The 16,995-nt window shown below is 43.3% G+C and overlaps 1 protein-coding gene across 1 annotated transcript in view; it reads right to left on the reverse strand.

The window, feature by feature from the left end:
* The window catches only part of RWDD4 (RWD domain containing 4), a gene marked incomplete at its 3' end in the record, with an annotated part of 58,265 nt that overhangs the window by 30,576 nt on the left and 10,694 nt on the right, over positions 1 to 16,995 (reverse strand). The window contains exon 3 of the mRNA XM_076064371.1: positions 10,217 to 10,326. Coding sequence (XP_075920486.1) covers positions 10,217 to 10,326 — 110 coding nt within the window. The remainder of the gene's footprint in view (positions 1 to 10,216; positions 10,327 to 16,995) is intronic.

The following is a 16,995-nucleotide window of genomic DNA, read 5'->3' on the forward strand; positions in this document are numbered from 1 at the left end:
ACAGAGAGACACAGAGACACAGACACAGAGAGAGAGACACAGAGAGACACAGAGACAGAGACACAGAGAGAGAGACAGAGACACAGAGAGACACAGAGAGACACAGAGACAGAGAGACACAGACAGAGAGACACAGAGACAGAGACACAGAGAGAGAGACAGAGACACAGAGAGAGACAGAGAGACACAGAGAGAGACACAGAGAGAGACACAGAGAGAGACAGAGAGACACAGAGAGAGACACAGAGAGAGAGACAGACAGAGACACAGACAGAGACACAGAGACACAGAGACAGAGAGAGAGACACAGAGAGAGACACAGAGAGACAGAGAGAGAGACAGAGACACAGAGAGACACAGAGACAGAGACACAGAGAGAGACAGACACAGAGAGAGACAGAGACACAGAGAGACACAGAGAGACACAGAGAGAGACAGAGACACAGACAGAGACACAGAGACAGAGACACAGAGAGAGAAAAACACAGAGAGACAGAGACAGAGAGACACACAGAGACACAGAGACAGACAAAGACAGAGAGAGACACAGAGAGACACAGAGACACAGAGAGACACAGAGAGAGACAGAGACAGACAGAGAGAGAGCGAGACACAGAGACAGACACAGAGACACAGAGAGACAGACAAAGACACAAAGAGACATAGAGAGACACAGAGAGGCACAGAGACACAGAGAGACACAGAGACAGAGACACAGAGAGAGACAGAGACACAGAGACAGAGAGACACAGACAGAGAGACACAGAGACAGAGACACAGAGAGAGAGACAGAGACACAGAGAGACACAGAGAGACACAGACAGAGACACAGAGACAGAGAGACACAGACAGAGAGACACAGAGACAGAGACACAGAGAGAGACAGAGAGACACAGAGAGACACAGACAGAGACACAGAGACAGAGAGACACAGACAGAGAGACACAGAGACAGAGACACAGAGAGAGACAGAGAGAGAGACACAGAGAGAGACACAGAGACAGAGACACAGAGAGAGACACAGACAGAGACACAGACAGAGACAGACAGAGAGAGACAGAGAGACAGACACAGAGAGACAGACACAGAGAGAGACACAGACAGACGACCGAGCCAGGCGAGAGAGAGGCCTCAGCCCTCAGTAGGCCGCAGATCTTCTCCTTGGTAGCTGAGTGAGTAGCTGGGTGAGTAGCTGGGTGAGTAGCTGGGTGAGTAGCTGAGTGAGTAGCTGAGTGAGTAGCTGGGTGAGTATCTGAGTGAGTAAATGGGTGGGTATCTGAGTGAGTATCTGAGTGGGTAGCTGAGCAGGTAGCTGAGTGTGTAGCTGAGCGAGTATCTGAGCGGGTAGCCGAGTGGGTATCTGAGTATCTGAGTGGGTAGCTGGGTGAGTAGCTGAGTGAGTAGCTGAGTGAGTATCTGAGTGGGTAGCTGGGTGAGTAGCTGAGTGGGTAGCTGAGCGGGTATCTGAGTGGGTATCTGAGCGGGTATCTGAGTGGGTATCTGAGCGGGTATCTGAGTATCTGAGTGTGTAGCTGAGTGTGTAGCTGAGTGGGTAGCTGAGCGGGTAGCCGAGCGTGTAGCTGAGCGGGTAGCTGAGTGTGTAGCTGAGCGAGTATCTGAGCGGGTATCTGAGTGGGTAGCTGAGTGTGTAGCTGAGCGAGTATCTGAGTGGGTAGCTGAGTGAGTAGCTGAGTGAGTATCTGAGTTGGTAGCTGAACGGGTATCTGAGTGTGTAGCTGAGCGAGTATCTGAGTGGGTAGCTGAGTGAGTAGCTGAGTGAGTATCTGAGTTGGTAGCTGAGCGGGTATCTGAGTTGGTAGCTGAGCGAGTATCTGAGTGGGTATCTGAGTGGGTAGCTGAGTATCTGAGTCGGTAGCTGAGTGTGTAGCTGAGCGAGTATCTGAGCGGGTATCCGCGCGGGTATCTGAGTATCTGAGTGTGTAGCTGAGTGTGTAGCTGAGTGGGTAGCTGAGCAGGGTAGCTGAGCGTGTAGCTGAGTGTGTAGCTGAGTGAGTACCTGAGTGAGTAGCTGAGTGAGTAGCTGAGTGTGTAGCTGAGTGAGTACCTGAGTGAGTAGCTGAGTGAGTAGCTGAGTGGGTAGCTGGGTGAGTAGCTGAGTGGGTATCTGAGCGGGTATCCGAGCGGGTATCTGAGCATCTGAGTGTGTAGCTGAGTGTGTGTGTAGCTGAGTGTGTAGCTGAGTGGGTAGCTGAGCAGGGTAGCTGAGCGTGTAGCTGAGTGTGTGTGTAGCTGAGTGAGTAGCTGAGTGAGTAGCTGAGTGGGTATCTGAGCGGGTATCTGAGCGGGTAGCTGAGCGGGTATCTGAGTGGGTAGCTGAGTGTGTAGCTGAGCGAGTATCTGAGTGGGTAGCTGAGTGAGTAGCTGAGTGAGTATCTGAGTTGGTAGCTGAGCGGGTATCTGAGTATCTGAGTGTGTAGCTGTGTGGGTAGCTGAGTGTGTAGCTGAGCGAGTATCTGAGCGGGTAGCTGAGCGAGTATCTGAGCGGGTAGCTGGGTGAGTAGCTGAGTGAGTATCTGAGTTGGTAGCTGAGTGAGTAGCTGAGTGAGTATCTGAGTTGGTAGCTGAGTGAGTATCTGAGTGGGTATCTGAGCGTGTATCTGAGCGGGTATCTGAGCGTGTATCTGAGCGAGTATCTGAGTGGGTATCTGAGCGAGTATCTGAGTGGGTAGCTGAGTGTGTAGCTGAGCGAGTATCTGAGCGGGTATCTGAGCGGGTATCTGAGTATCTGAGCGTGTATCTGAGTGTGTATCTGAGCGGGTATCTGAGCGGGTATCTGAGCGGGTAGCTGGGTGTGTAGCTGAGTGAGTATCTGAGTGAGTATCTGAGCGGGTAGCTGAGCGAGTATCTGAGCGGGTATCTGAGTGGGTATCTGAGTGGGTAGCTGAGCGTGTATCTGAGTGAGTATCTGAGTGGGTAGCTGAGCGTGTATCTGAGTGAGTATCTGAGCGGGTATCTGAGTGGGTATCTGAGTGGGTAGCTGAGCGGGTAGCTGAGTGGGTAGCTGGGTGAGTAGCTGAGTGAGTATCTGAGCGAGTATCTGAGCGAGTATCTGAGCGAGTATCTGAGTAGGTAGCTGAGCGGGTAGCTGAGTGTGTAGCTGAGTGGGTATCTGGGTGAGTAGCTGAGTGGGTATCTGAGTGTGTAGCTGAGCGAGTATCTGAGCGGGTAGCTGAGCGAGTATCTGAGCGAGTATCTGAGCGGGTATCTGAGTGTGTGTGTAGCTGAGTGTGTGTGTAGCTGAGTGTGCAGCTGAGTGGGTAGCTGAGCGGGTAGCTGAGCGGGTATCTGAGTGGGTATCTGAGTGGGTAGCTGAGTGAGTAGCTGAGTGAGTATCTGAGTGGGTAGCTGAGCGAGTATCTGAGCGGGTATCTGAGTATCTGAGCGGGTAGCTGAGTGTGTAGCTGAGCGAGTAGCTGAGCGAGTATCTGAGCGGGTATCTGAGCGGGTATCTGAGTGTGTAGCTGAGCGAGTATCTGAGTGGGTATCTGAGCGGGTATCTGAGTATCTGAGTGTGGGTAGCTGAGTGTGTGTGTATAGCTGAGTGTGCAGCTGAGTGGGTAGCTGAGCGTGTAGCTGAGTGGGTAGCTGAGCGTGTAGCTGAGTGGGTAGCTGAGCGTGTAGCTGAGTGTGTAGCTGAGTGAGTATCTGAGTTGGTAGCTGAGTGTGTAGCTGAGCGAGTAGCTGAGTGAGTATCTGAGTTGGTAGCTGAGTGTGTAGCTGAGCGAGTAGCTGAGTGAGTATCTGAGTTGGTAGCTGAGCGGGTAGCTGAGTGTGTAGCTGAGCGAGTATCTGAGTGTGTAGCTGAGTGAGTAGCTGAGCGAGTATCTGAGTATCTGAGCGTGTATCTGAGCGGGTATCTGAACGGGTATCTGAGTATCTGAGTGGGTAGCTGAGTGTGTATCTGAGTGAGTATCTTAGTGGGTATCTGAGCGGGTATCTGAGTGGGTATCTGAGTGTGTAGCTGAGCGAGTATCTGAGCGGGTATCTGAGCGGGTATCTGAGCGGGTATCTGAGTGAGTATCTTAGTGGGTATCTGAGCGAGTATCTGAGTGTGTAGCTGAGTGAGTATCTGAGCGGGTATCTGAGTGAGTATCTGAGTGTGTATCTGAGCGGGTATCTGAGTATCTGAGCGGGTAGCTGAGTGAGTATCTGAGCGAGTATCTGAGTATCTGAGCGGGTATCTGAGTGAGTATCTGAGTGTGTATCTGAGCGGGTATCTGAGTATCTGAGCGGGTAGCTGAGTGAGTATCTGAGCGAGTATCTGAGTATCTGAGCGGGTAGCTGAGTGAGTATCTGAGCGGGTATCTGAGCGAGTATCTGAGTATCTGAGCGGGTATCTGAGCGGGTATCTGAGCGGGTATCTGAGCGGGTATCTGAGTATCTGAGTGTGTATCTGAGCGGGTATCTGAGTATCTGAGTGTGTAGCTGAGTGAGTGTGTAGCTGAGCGTGTAGCTGAGTGCGTAGCTGAGTGAGTAGCTGAGTGAGTAGCTGAGTGAGTAGCTGAGCGAGTAGCTGAGCGGGTAGCTGAGCGGGTAGCTGAGCGGGTAGCTGAGCGGGTAGCTGAGCGAGTATCTGAGTGGGTAACTGAGTGTGCAGCTGAGCGAGTATATGAGCGAGTATCTGAGCGAGTATCTGAGTGAGTATCTGAGCGAGTATCTGAGCGGGTATCTGATCGAGTATCTGAGCGAGTATCTGAGCGGGTATCTGAGCGTGTATCTGAGTGGGTAGCTGAGTATCTGAGCGTGTATCTGAGTGGGTAGCTGAGTGTTTATCTGAGCGAGTATCTGAGCGGGTATCTGAGTGGGTATCTGAGTATCTGAGTGTGTATCTGAGCGGGTATCTGAGTATTTGAGCGTGTATCTGAGCGGGCAATCTGAGTGAGTATCTGAGTGGGTATCTGAGCGAGTATCTGAGTGTGTAGCTGAGTGAGTATTCTGAGCGGGTATCTGAGCGGGTAGCTGAGCGAGTAACTGAGCGGGTATCTGAGCGAGTATCTGAGTGGGTATCTGAGTGGGTATCTGAGCGAGTATCTGAGCGAGTATCTGAGTATCTGAGTGTGTAGCTGAGTGTGTGTGTAGCTAAGTGAGTAGCTGAGTGAGTAGCTGAGCGAGTATCTGAGCGGGTATCTGAGCGAGTATCTGATCGAGTATCTGAGCGGGTATCTGAGTGGGTAGCTGAGCGGGTATCTGAGCGGGTATCTGAGCGAGTATCTGATCGAGTATCTGAGCGGGTAGCTGAGCGGGTATCTGAGTGGGTATCTGAGCGAGTATCTGAGTGGTTATCTGAGCGGGTATCTGAGTATCTGAGCGTGTATCTGAGCGGGTATCTGAGCGAGTATCTGAGCGAGTATCTGAGCGAGTATCTGAGCATGTATCTGAGCGTGTATCTGAGCGAGTATCTGAGCGAGTATCTGAGCGAGTATCTGAGCGGGTATCTGAGCGTGTATCTGAGCGAGTATCTGAGCGAGTATCTGAGCGAGTATCTGAGCGGGTATCTGAGCGTGTATCTGAGCGTGTATCTGAGCGAGTATCTGAGCGGGTATCTGAGCGAGTATCTGAGCGGGTATCTGAGCGGGTATCTGAGTGGGTATCTGAGCGGGTATCTGAGCGGGTATCTGAGTGGGTATCTGAGCGGGTATCTGAGCGGGTATCTGAGTGAGTATCTGAGCGGGTATCTGAGCGGGTATCTGAGTGGGTATCTGAGCGGGTACCTGAGCGGGTATCTGAGTGGGTGTCTGAGCGAGTATCTGAGTGTGTATCTGAGCGAGTATCTGAGCGGGTATCTGAGTGAGTATCTGAGCGGGTATCTGAGCGGGTATCTGAGTGGGTATCTGAGCGGGTATCTGAGCGGGTATCTGAGTGGGTATCTGAGCGGGTATCTGAGCGTGTATCTGAGTGTGTATCTGAGCGGGTATCTGAGCGGGTATCTGAGCGGGTAGCTGGGTGTGTAGCTGAGTGAGTATCTGAGTGAGTATCTGAGCGGGTAGCTGAGCGAGTATCTGAGCGGGTATCTGAGTGGGTATCTGAGTGGGTAGCTGAGCGTGTATCTGAGTGAGTATCTGAGTGGGTAGCTGAGCGTGTATCTGAGTGAGTATCTGAGCGGGTATCTGAGTGGGTATCTGAGTGGGTAGCTGAGCGGGTAGCTGAGTGGGTAGCTGGGTGAGTAGCTGAGTGAGTATCTGAGCGAGTATCTGAGCGAGTATCTGAGCGAGTATCTGAGTAGGTAGCTGAGCGGGTAGCTGAGTGTGTAGCTGAGTGGGTATCTGGGTGAGTAGCTGAGTGGGTATCTGAGTGTGTAGCTGAGCGAGTATCTGAGCGGGTAGCTGAGCGAGTATCTGAGCGAGTATCTGAGCGGGTATCTGAGTGTGTGTGTAGCTGAGTGTGTGTGTAGCTGAGTGTGCAGCTGAGTGGGTAGCTGAGCGGGTAGCTGAGCGGGTATCTGAGTGGGTATCTGAGTGGGTAGCTGAGTGAGTAGCTGAGTGAGTATCTGAGTGGGTAGCTGAGCGAGTATCTGAGCGGGTATCTGAGTATCTGAGCGGGTAGCTGAGTGTGTAGCTGAGCGAGTAGCTGAGCGAGTATCTGAGCGGGTATCTGAGCGGGTATCTGAGTGTGTAGCTGAGCGAGTATCTGAGTGGGTATCTGAGCGGGTATCTGAGTATCTGAGTGTGGGTAGCTGAGTGTGTGTGTATAGCTGAGTGTGCAGCTGAGTGGGTAGCTGAGCGTGTAGCTGAGTGGGTAGCTGAGCGTGTAGCTGAGTGGGTAGCTGAGCGTGTAGCTGAGTGTGTAGCTGAGTGAGTATCTGAGTTGGTAGCTGAGTGTGTAGCTGAGCGAGTAGCTGAGTGAGTATCTGAGTTGGTAGCTGAGTGTGTAGCTGAGCGAGTAGCTGAGTGAGTATCTGAGTTGGTAGCTGAGCGGGTAGCTGAGTGTGTAGCTGAGCGAGTATCTGAGTGTGTAGCTGAGTGAGTAGCTGAGCGAGTATCTGAGTATCTGAGCGTGTATCTGAGCGGGTATCTGAACGGGTATCTGAGTATCTGAGTGGGTAGCTGAGTGTGTATCTGAGTGAGTATCTTAGTGGGTATCTGAGCGGGTATCTGAGTGGGTATCTGAGTGTGTAGCTGAGCGAGTATCTGAGCGGGTATCTGAGCGGGTATCTGAGCGGGTATCTGAGTGAGTATCTTAGTGGGTATCTGAGCGAGTATCTGAGTGTGTAGCTGAGTGAGTATCTGAGCGGGTATCTGAGTGAGTATCTGAGTGTGTATCTGAGCGGGTATCTGAGTATCTGAGCGGGTAGCTGAGTGAGTATCTGAGCGAGTATCTGAGTATCTGAGCGGGTATCTGAGTGAGTATCTGAGTGTGTATCTGAGCGGGTATCTGAGTATCTGAGCGGGTAGCTGAGTGAGTATCTGAGCGAGTATCTGAGTATCTGAGCGGGTAGCTGAGTGAGTATCTGAGCGGGTATCTGAGCGAGTATCTGAGTATCTGAGCGGGTATCTGAGCGGGTATCTGAGCGGGTATCTGAGCGGGTATCTGAGTATCTGAGTGTGTATCTGAGCGGGTATCTGAGTATCTGAGTGTGTAGCTGAGTGAGTGTGTAGCTGAGCGTGTAGCTGAGTGCGTAGCTGAGTGAGTAGCTGAGTGAGTAGCTGAGTGAGTAGCTGAGCGAGTAGCTGAGCGGGTAGCTGAGCGGGTAGCTGAGCGGGTAGCTGAGCGGGTAGCTGAGCGAGTATCTGAGTGGGTAACTGAGTGTGCAGCTGAGCGAGTATATGAGCGAGTATCTGAGCGAGTATCTGAGTGAGTATCTGAGCGAGTATCTGAGCGGGTATCTGATCGAGTATCTGAGCGAGTATCTGAGCGGGTATCTGAGCGTGTATCTGAGTGGGTAGCTGAGTATCTGAGCGTGTATCTGAGTGGGTAGCTGAGTGTTTATCTGAGCGAGTATCTGAGCGGGTATCTGAGTGGGTATCTGAGTATCTGAGTGTGTATCTGAGCGGGTATCTGAGTATTTGAGCGTGTATCTGAGCGGGCAATCTGAGTGAGTATCTGAGTGGGTATCTGAGCGAGTATCTGAGTGTGTAGCTGAGTGAGTATTCTGAGCGGGTATCTGAGCGGGTAGCTGAGCGAGTAACTGAGCGGGTATCTGAGCGAGTATCTGAGTGGGTATCTGAGTGGGTATCTGAGCGAGTATCTGAGCGAGTATCTGAGTATCTGAGTGTGTAGCTGAGTGTGTGTGTAGCTAAGTGAGTAGCTGAGTGAGTAGCTGAGCGAGTATCTGAGCGGGTATCTGAGCGAGTATCTGATCGAGTATCTGAGCGGGTATCTGAGTGGGTAGCTGAGCGGGTATCTGAGCGGGTATCTGAGCGAGTATCTGATCGAGTATCTGAGCGGGTAGCTGAGCGGGTATCTGAGTGGGTATCTGAGCGAGTATCTGAGTGGTTATCTGAGCGGGTATCTGAGTATCTGAGCGTGTATCTGAGCGGGTATCTGAGCGAGTATCTGAGCGAGTATCTGAGCGAGTATCTGAGCATGTATCTGAGCGTGTATCTGAGCGAGTATCTGAGCGAGTATCTGAGCGAGTATCTGAGCGGGTATCTGAGCGTGTATCTGAGCGAGTATCTGAGCGAGTATCTGAGCGAGTATCTGAGCGGGTATCTGAGCGTGTATCTGAGCGTGTATCTGAGCGAGTATCTGAGCGGGTATCTGAGCGAGTATCTGAGCGGGTATCTGAGCGGGTATCTGAGTGGGTATCTGAGCGGGTATCTGAGCGGGTATCTGAGTGGGTATCTGAGCGGGTATCTGAGCGGGTATCTGAGTGAGTATCTGAGCGGGTATCTGAGCGGGTATCTGAGTGGGTATCTGAGCGGGTACCTGAGCGGGTATCTGAGTGGGTGTCTGAGCGAGTATCTGAGTGTGTATCTGAGCGAGTATCTGAGCGGGTATCTGAGTGAGTATCTGAGCGGGTATCTGAGCGGGTATCTGAGTGGGTATCTGAGCGGGTATCTGAGCGGGTATCTGAGTGGGTATCTGAGCGGGTATCTGAGCGGGTATCTGAGTGAGTATCTGAGCGGGTATCTGAGCGGGTATCTGAGTGGGTATCTGAGCGGGTACCTGAGCGAGTATCTGAGTGTGTATCTGAGCGAGTATCTGAGCGGGTATCTGAGTGAGTATCTGAGCGGGTATCTGAGCGGGTATCTGAGTGGGTATCTGAGCGGGTATCTGAGCGGGTATCTGAGTGGGTATCTGAGCGGGTATCTGAGCGGGTATCTGAGTGAGTATCTGAGCGGGTATCTGAGCGGGTATCTGAGTGGGTATCTGAGCGGGTACCTGAGCGGGTATCTGAGTGGGTGTCTGAGCGAGTATCTGAGTGTGTATCTGAGCGAGTATCTGAGCGGGTACCTGAGCGTGTATCTGAGCGTGTATCTGAGCGTGTATCTGAGCGGGTATCTGAGTATCTGAGCGAGTATCTGAGCGGGTATCTGAGCGGGTATCTGAGTACCTGAGCGGATATCTGAGTGGGTATCTGAGCGAGTATCTGAGCGTGTATCTGAGCGTGTATCTGAGTGGGTATCTGAGCGGGTATCTGAGTATCTGAGCGGGTAGCTGAGTGAGTATCTGAGCGAGTATCTGAGCGTGTATCTGAGCGGGTATCTGAGCGAGTATCTGAGCGAGTATCTGAGCGAGTATCTGAGTGTGTAGCTGAGTGTGTGTGTAGCTAAGTGAGTAGCTGAGTGAGTAGCTGAGCGAGTATCTGAGCGAGTATCTGAGCGAGTATCTGAGCGGGTATCTGAGCGAGTATCTGAGCGTGTATCTGAGCGGGTATCTGAGTGTGTAGCTGAGTGGGTATCTGAGCGGATATCTGAGCAAGTATCTGAGTGAGTATCTTAGTGGGTATCTGAGCGAGTATCTGAGTGGGTATCTGAGCGAGTATCTGAGCGGGTATCTGAGCGAGTATCTGAGCGGGTATCTGAGCGAGTATCTGAGCGAGTATCTGAGCGTGTATCTGAGCGAGCATCTGAGCGGGTATCTGAGCGAGTATCTGAGCGAGTATCTGAGCGTGTATCTGAGCGAGCATCTGAGCGGGTATCTGAGCGAGTATCTGAGCGTGTATCTGAGCGAGTATCTGAGCGAGTATCTGAGCGAGTATCTGAGCGTGTATCTGAGCGTGTATCTGAGCGGGTATCTGAGGGCGGCCACTCACAGGTGATGATTGTAAAAGGCTCCGAGGCAAATGTGAGGCTCTGATTCGGGGTAGCCCTCTCCCCACTGCACTTCCACCACAAACGAGTCGAGGGACCCAGAATCCCCGACCTGGAACCAGCGGCAGAGTCACTCAGTCAGTAGTATCACTAATAGTATCACTAGTAGTATCACTTGTAGTATCACTAGTAGTATCACTAATAGTATCACTAGTAGTATCACTAATAGTATCACTAGTAGTAGTATCACTAATAGTATCACTAGTAGTATCACTAATAGTATCACTAGTAGTATCACTAATAGTATCACTAGTAGTAGTATCACTAATAGTATCACTAGTAGTATCACTTGTAGTATCACTAGTAGTATCACTAGTAGTATCACTAATAGTATCACTAGTAGTATCACTAGTAGTATCACTAGTAGTATCACTAATAGTATCACTAGTAGTATCACTAATAGTATGACTAGTAGTATCACTAATAGTATCACTAGTAGTATCACTAATAGTATCACTAGTAGTATCACTAATAGTATCACTAGTAGTATCACTAGTAGTATCACTAGTAGTATCACTAATAGTATCACTAGTAGTATCACTAGTAGTATCACTAATAGTATCACTAGTAGTATCACTAATAGTATCACTAGTAGTATCACTAATAGTATCACTAATAGTATCACTAGTAGTATCACTAATAGTATCACTAATAGTATCACTAGTAGTATCACTAATAGTATCACTAATAGTATCACTAATAGTATTACTAGTAGTATCACTAATAGTATCACTAGTAGTATCACTAATAGTATCACTAGTAGTATCACTAATAGTATCACTAATAGTATCACTAGTAGTATCACTAGTAGTATCACTAATAGTATCACTAATAGTATCACTAGTAGTATCACTAGTAGTATCACTAATAGTATCACTAATAGTATCACTAGTAGTATCACTAGTAGTATCACTAGTAGTATCACTAATAGTATCACTAGTAGTATCACTAATAGTATCACTAGTAGTATCACTAGTAGTATCACTAATAGTATCACTAATAGTATCACTAGTAGTATCACTAATAGTATCACTAATAGTATCACTAGTAGTATCACTAGTAGTATCACTAATAGTATCACTAGTAGTATCACTAGTAGTATCACTAATAGTATCACTAGTAGTATCACTAGTAGTATCACTAATAGTATCACTAATAGTATCACTAATAGTATCACTAGTAGTATCACTAGTAGTATCACTAATAGTATCACTAGTAGTATCACTAGTAGTATCACTAATAGTATCACTAATAGTATCACTAGTAGTATCACTAGTAGTATCACTAATAGTATCACTAGTAGTATCACTAGTAGTATCACTAGTAGTATCACTAGTAGTATCACTAGTAGTATCACTAATAGTATCACTAGTAGTATCACTAATAGTATCACTAGTAGTATCACTAATAGTATCACTAGTAGTATCACTAATAGTATCACTAATAGTATCACTAATAGTATCACTAGTAGTATCACTAATAGTATCACTAGTAGTATCACTAGTAGTATCACTAATAGTATCACTAGTAGTATCACTAGTAGTATCACTAATAGTATCACTAGTAGTATCACTAATAGTATCACTAGTAGTATCACTAATAGTATCACTAGTAGTATCACTAGTAGTAGTATCACTAGTAGTATCACTAATAGTATCACTAATAGTATCACTAATAGTATCACTAATAGTATCACTAGTAGTATCACTAGTAGTATCACTAATAGTATCACTAGTAGTATCACTAATAGTATCACTAGTAGTATCACTAGTAGTATCACTAATAGTATCACTAATAGTATCACTAGTAGTATCACTAATAGTATCACTAGTAGTATCACTAGTAGTATCACTAATAGTATCACTAATAGTATCACTAGTAGTATCACTAATAGTATCACTAATAGTATCACTAGTAGTATCACTAATAGTATCACTAATAGTATCACTAGTAGTATCACTAGTAGTATCACTAGTAGTAGTATCACTAATAGTATCACTAATAGTATCACTAGTAGTATCACTAATAGTATCACTAATAGTATCACTTGTAGTATCACTAGTAGTATCACTAATAGTATCACTAGTAGTATCACTAGTAGTATCACTAGTAGTATCACTAATAGTATCACTAGTAGTATCACTAGTAGTATCACTAATAGTATCACTAGTAGTATCACTAGTAGTATCACTAATAGTATCACTAATAGTATCACTAGTAGTATCACTAATAGTAGTATCACTAATAGTATCACTAGTAGTATCACTAGTAGTATCACTAGTAGTATCACTAGTAGTATCACTAATAGTATCACTAATAGTATCACTAGTAGTATCACTAGTAGTATCACTAATAGTATCACTAATAGTATCACTAGTAGTATCACTAGTAGTATCACTAATAGTATCACTAATAGTATCACTAGTAGTATCACTAGTAGTATCACTAGTAGTATCACTAATAGTATCACTAATAGTATCACTAGTAGTATCACTAGTAGTATCACTAATAGTATCACTAGTAGTATCACTAATAGTATCACTAGTAGTATCACTAGTAGTATCACTAATAGTATCACTAGTAGTATCACTAATAGTATCACTAATAGTATCACTAGTAGTATCACTAATAGTATCACTAGTAGTATCACTAGTAGTATCACTAGTAGTATCACTAGTAGTATCACTAATAGTATCACTAGTAGTATCACTAATAGTATCACTAATAGTATCACTAGTAGTATCACTAATAGTATCACTAGTAGTATCACTAGTAGTATCACTAGTAGTATCACTAATAGTATCACTAGTAGTATCACTAGTAGTATCACTTGTAGTATCACTAATAGTATCACTAATAGTATCACTAGTAGTATCACTAGTAGTATCACTAGTAGTATCACTAATAGTATCACTAGTAGTATCACTAATAGTATCACTAGTAGTATCACTAATAGTATCACTAATAGTACCACTAGTAGTATCACTAGTAGTATCACTAGTAGTATCACTAGTAGTATCACTAATAGTATCACTAATAGTATCACTAGTAGTATCACTAATAGTATCACTAGTAGTATCACTAGTAGTATCACTAATAGTATCACTAGTAGTATCACTAATAGTATCACTAGTAGTATCACTAATAGTATCACTAGTAGTATCACTAATAGTATCACTAATAGTATCACTAGTAGTATCACTAATAGTATCACTAGTAGTATCACTAGTAGTATCACTAATAGTATCACTAGTAGTATCACTAGTAGTATCACTAGTAGTATCACTAATAGTATCACTAATAGTATCACTAGTAGTATCACTAGTAGTATCACTAATAGTATCACTAATAGTATCACTAGTAGTATCACTAGTAGTATCACTAGTAGTAGTATCACTAGTAGTAGTATCACTAATAGTATCACTAGTAGTATCACTAATAGTATCACTAGTAGTATCACTAATAGTATCACTAGTAGTATCACTAATAGTATCACTAGTAGTATCACTAGTAGTATCACTAATAGGATCACTAATAGGATCACTAATAGTATCACTAGTAGTATCACTAATAGTATCACTAGTAGTATCACTAATAGTATCACTAATAGTATCACTAATAGTATCACTAGTAGTATCACTAATAGTATCACTAGTAGTATCACTAATAGTATCACTAGTAGTATCACTAATAGTATCACTAGTAGTAGTATCACTAATAGTATCACTAGTAGTATCACTAGTAGTATCACTAATAGTATCACTAATAGTATCACTAGTAGTATCACTAATAGTATCACTAGTAGTATCACTAATAGTATCACTAGTAGTATCACTAATAGTATCACTAATATTATCACTAGTAGTATCACTAGTAGTATCACTAATAGTATCACTAGTAGTATCACTAGTAGTATCACTAGTAGTAGTATCACTAATAGTATCACTAATAGTATCACTAATAGTATCACTAGTAGTATCACTAATAGTATCACTAGTAGTAGTATCACTAATAGTATCACTAATAGTATCACTAGTAGTATCACTAGTAGTATCACTAATAGTATCACTAGTAGTATCACTAGTAGTATCACTAATAGTATCACTAATAGTATCACTAGTAGTAGTATCACTAGTAGTATCACTAATAGTATCACTAGTAGTATCACTAGTAGTATCACTAATAGTATCACTAATAGTATCACTAGTAGTATCACTAATAGTATCACTAGTAGTATCACTAATAGTATCACTAGTAGTATCACTAGTAGTATCACTAATAGTATCACTAGTAGTATCACTAGTAGTAGTATCACTAGTAGTATCACTAATAGTATCACTAGTAGTATCACTAATAGTATCACTAGTAGTATCACTAATAGTATCACTAGTAGTATCACTAATAGTATCACTTGTAGTATCACTAATAGTATCACTAATAGTATCACTAATAGTATCACTAGTAGTATCACTAATAGTATCACTTGTAGTATCACTAGTAGTATCACTAGTAGTATCACTAGTAGTATCACTAATAGTATCACTAATAGTATCACTAGTAGTATCACTAATAGTATCACTAGTAGTATCACTAGTAGTATCACTAATAGTATCACTAATAGTATCACTAGTAGTATCACTAGTAGTATCACTAATAGTATCACTAATAGTATCACTAGTAGTATCACTAGTAGTATCACTAATAGTATCACTAGTAGTATCACTAATAGTATCACTAATAGTATCACTAATAGTATCACTAATAGTATCACTAGTAGTATCACTAATAGTATCACTAATAGTATCACTAGTAGTAGTATCACTAGTAGTATCACTAATAGTATCACTAGTAGTATCACTAATAGTATCACTAATAGTATCACTAATAGTATCACTAGTAGTAGTATCACTAATAGTATCACTAGTAGTATCACTAGTAGTATCACTAATAGTATCACTAATAGTATCACTAGTAGTATCACTAGTAGTATCACTAATAGTATCACTAATAGTATCACTAGTAGTATCACTAATAGTATCACTAGTAGTATCACTAGTAGAATCACTAATAGTATCACTAATAGTATCACTAGTAGTAGTATCACTAATAGTATCACTAGTAGTATCACTAGTAGTATCACTAATAGTATCACTAGTAGTATCACTAATAGTATCACTAATAGTATCACTAGTAGTATCACTAGTAGTATCACTAGTAGTATCACTAATAGTATCACTAATAGTATCACTAGTAGTATCACTAGTAGTATCACTAATAGTATCACTAATAGTATCACTAGTAGTATCACTAGTAGTATCACTAGTAGTATCACTAATAGTATCACTAATAGTATCACTAGTAGTATCACTAGTAGTATCACTAATAGTATCACTAGTAGTATCACTAATAGTATCACTAGTAGTATCACTAATAGTATCACTAATAGTATCACTAGTAGTATCACTAGTAGTATCACTAATAGTATCACTAATAGTATCACTAGTAGTATCACTAGTAGTATCACTAATAGTATCACTAGTAGTATCACTAATAGTATCACTAGTAGTATCACTAGTAGTATCACTAGTAGTATCACTAATAGTATCACTAATAGTATCACTAGTAGTATCACTAGTAGTATCACTAATAGTATCACTAATAGTATCACTAATAGTATCACTAGTAGTATCACTAATAGTATCACTAGTAGTATCACTAATAGTATCACTAATAGTATCACTAGTAGTATCACTAGTAGTATCACTAATAGTATCACTAGTAGTATCACTAGTAGTATCACTAATAGTATCACTAGTAGTATCACTAATAGTATCACTAGTAGTATCACTAGTAGTATCACTAGTAGTAGTATCACTAATAGTATCACTAGTAGTATCACTAGTGTATCACTAATAGTATCACTAGTAGTATCACTAGTAGTATCACTAATAGTATCACTAATAGTATCACTAGTAGTATCACTAGTAGTATCACTAATAGTATCACTAATAGTATCACTAGTAGTATCACTAGTAGTATCACTAGTAGTATCACTAGTAGTAGTATCACTAATAGTATCACTAATAGTATCACTAATAGTATCACTAGTAGTATCACTAGTAGTATCACTAATAGTATCACTAGTAGTATCACTAGTAGTATCACTAATAGTATCACTAGTAGTATCACTAGTAGTATCACTAGTAGTATCACTAATAGTATCACTAATAGTATCACTAGTAGTATCACTAGTAGTATCACTAGTAGTATCACGAATAGTATCACTAGTAGTATCACTAATAGTATCACTAATAGTATCACTAGTAGTATCACTAGTAGTATCACTAATAGTATCACTAGTAGTATCACTAATAGTATCACTAATAGTATCACTAGTAGTATCACTAGTAGTATCACTAGTAGTATCACTAATAGTATCACTAGTAGTATCACTAGTAGTATCACTAGTAGTATCACTAATAGTATCACTAATAGTATCACTAGTAGTATCACTAGTAGTATCACTAGTAGTATCACTAATAGTATCACTAATAGTATCACTAGTAGTATCACTAATAGTATCACTAATAGTATCACTAGTAGTATCACTAGTAGTATCACTAATAGTATCACTAATAGTATCACTAATAGTATCACTAGTAGTATCACTAGTAGTATCACTAATAGTATCACTAGTAGTATCACTAATAGTATCACTAAT

The sequence above is a fragment of the Petromyzon marinus genome, unplaced genomic scaffold (genome assembly GCF_048934315.1).
Source record: "Petromyzon marinus isolate PM22_M1 ecotype Great Lakes invasive population unplaced genomic scaffold, UKy_Petmar_22M1.pri1.0 PM_Scaffold_406, whole genome shotgun sequence".
NCBI lineage: Eukaryota > Metazoa > Chordata > Hyperoartia > Petromyzontiformes > Petromyzontidae > Petromyzon > Petromyzon marinus.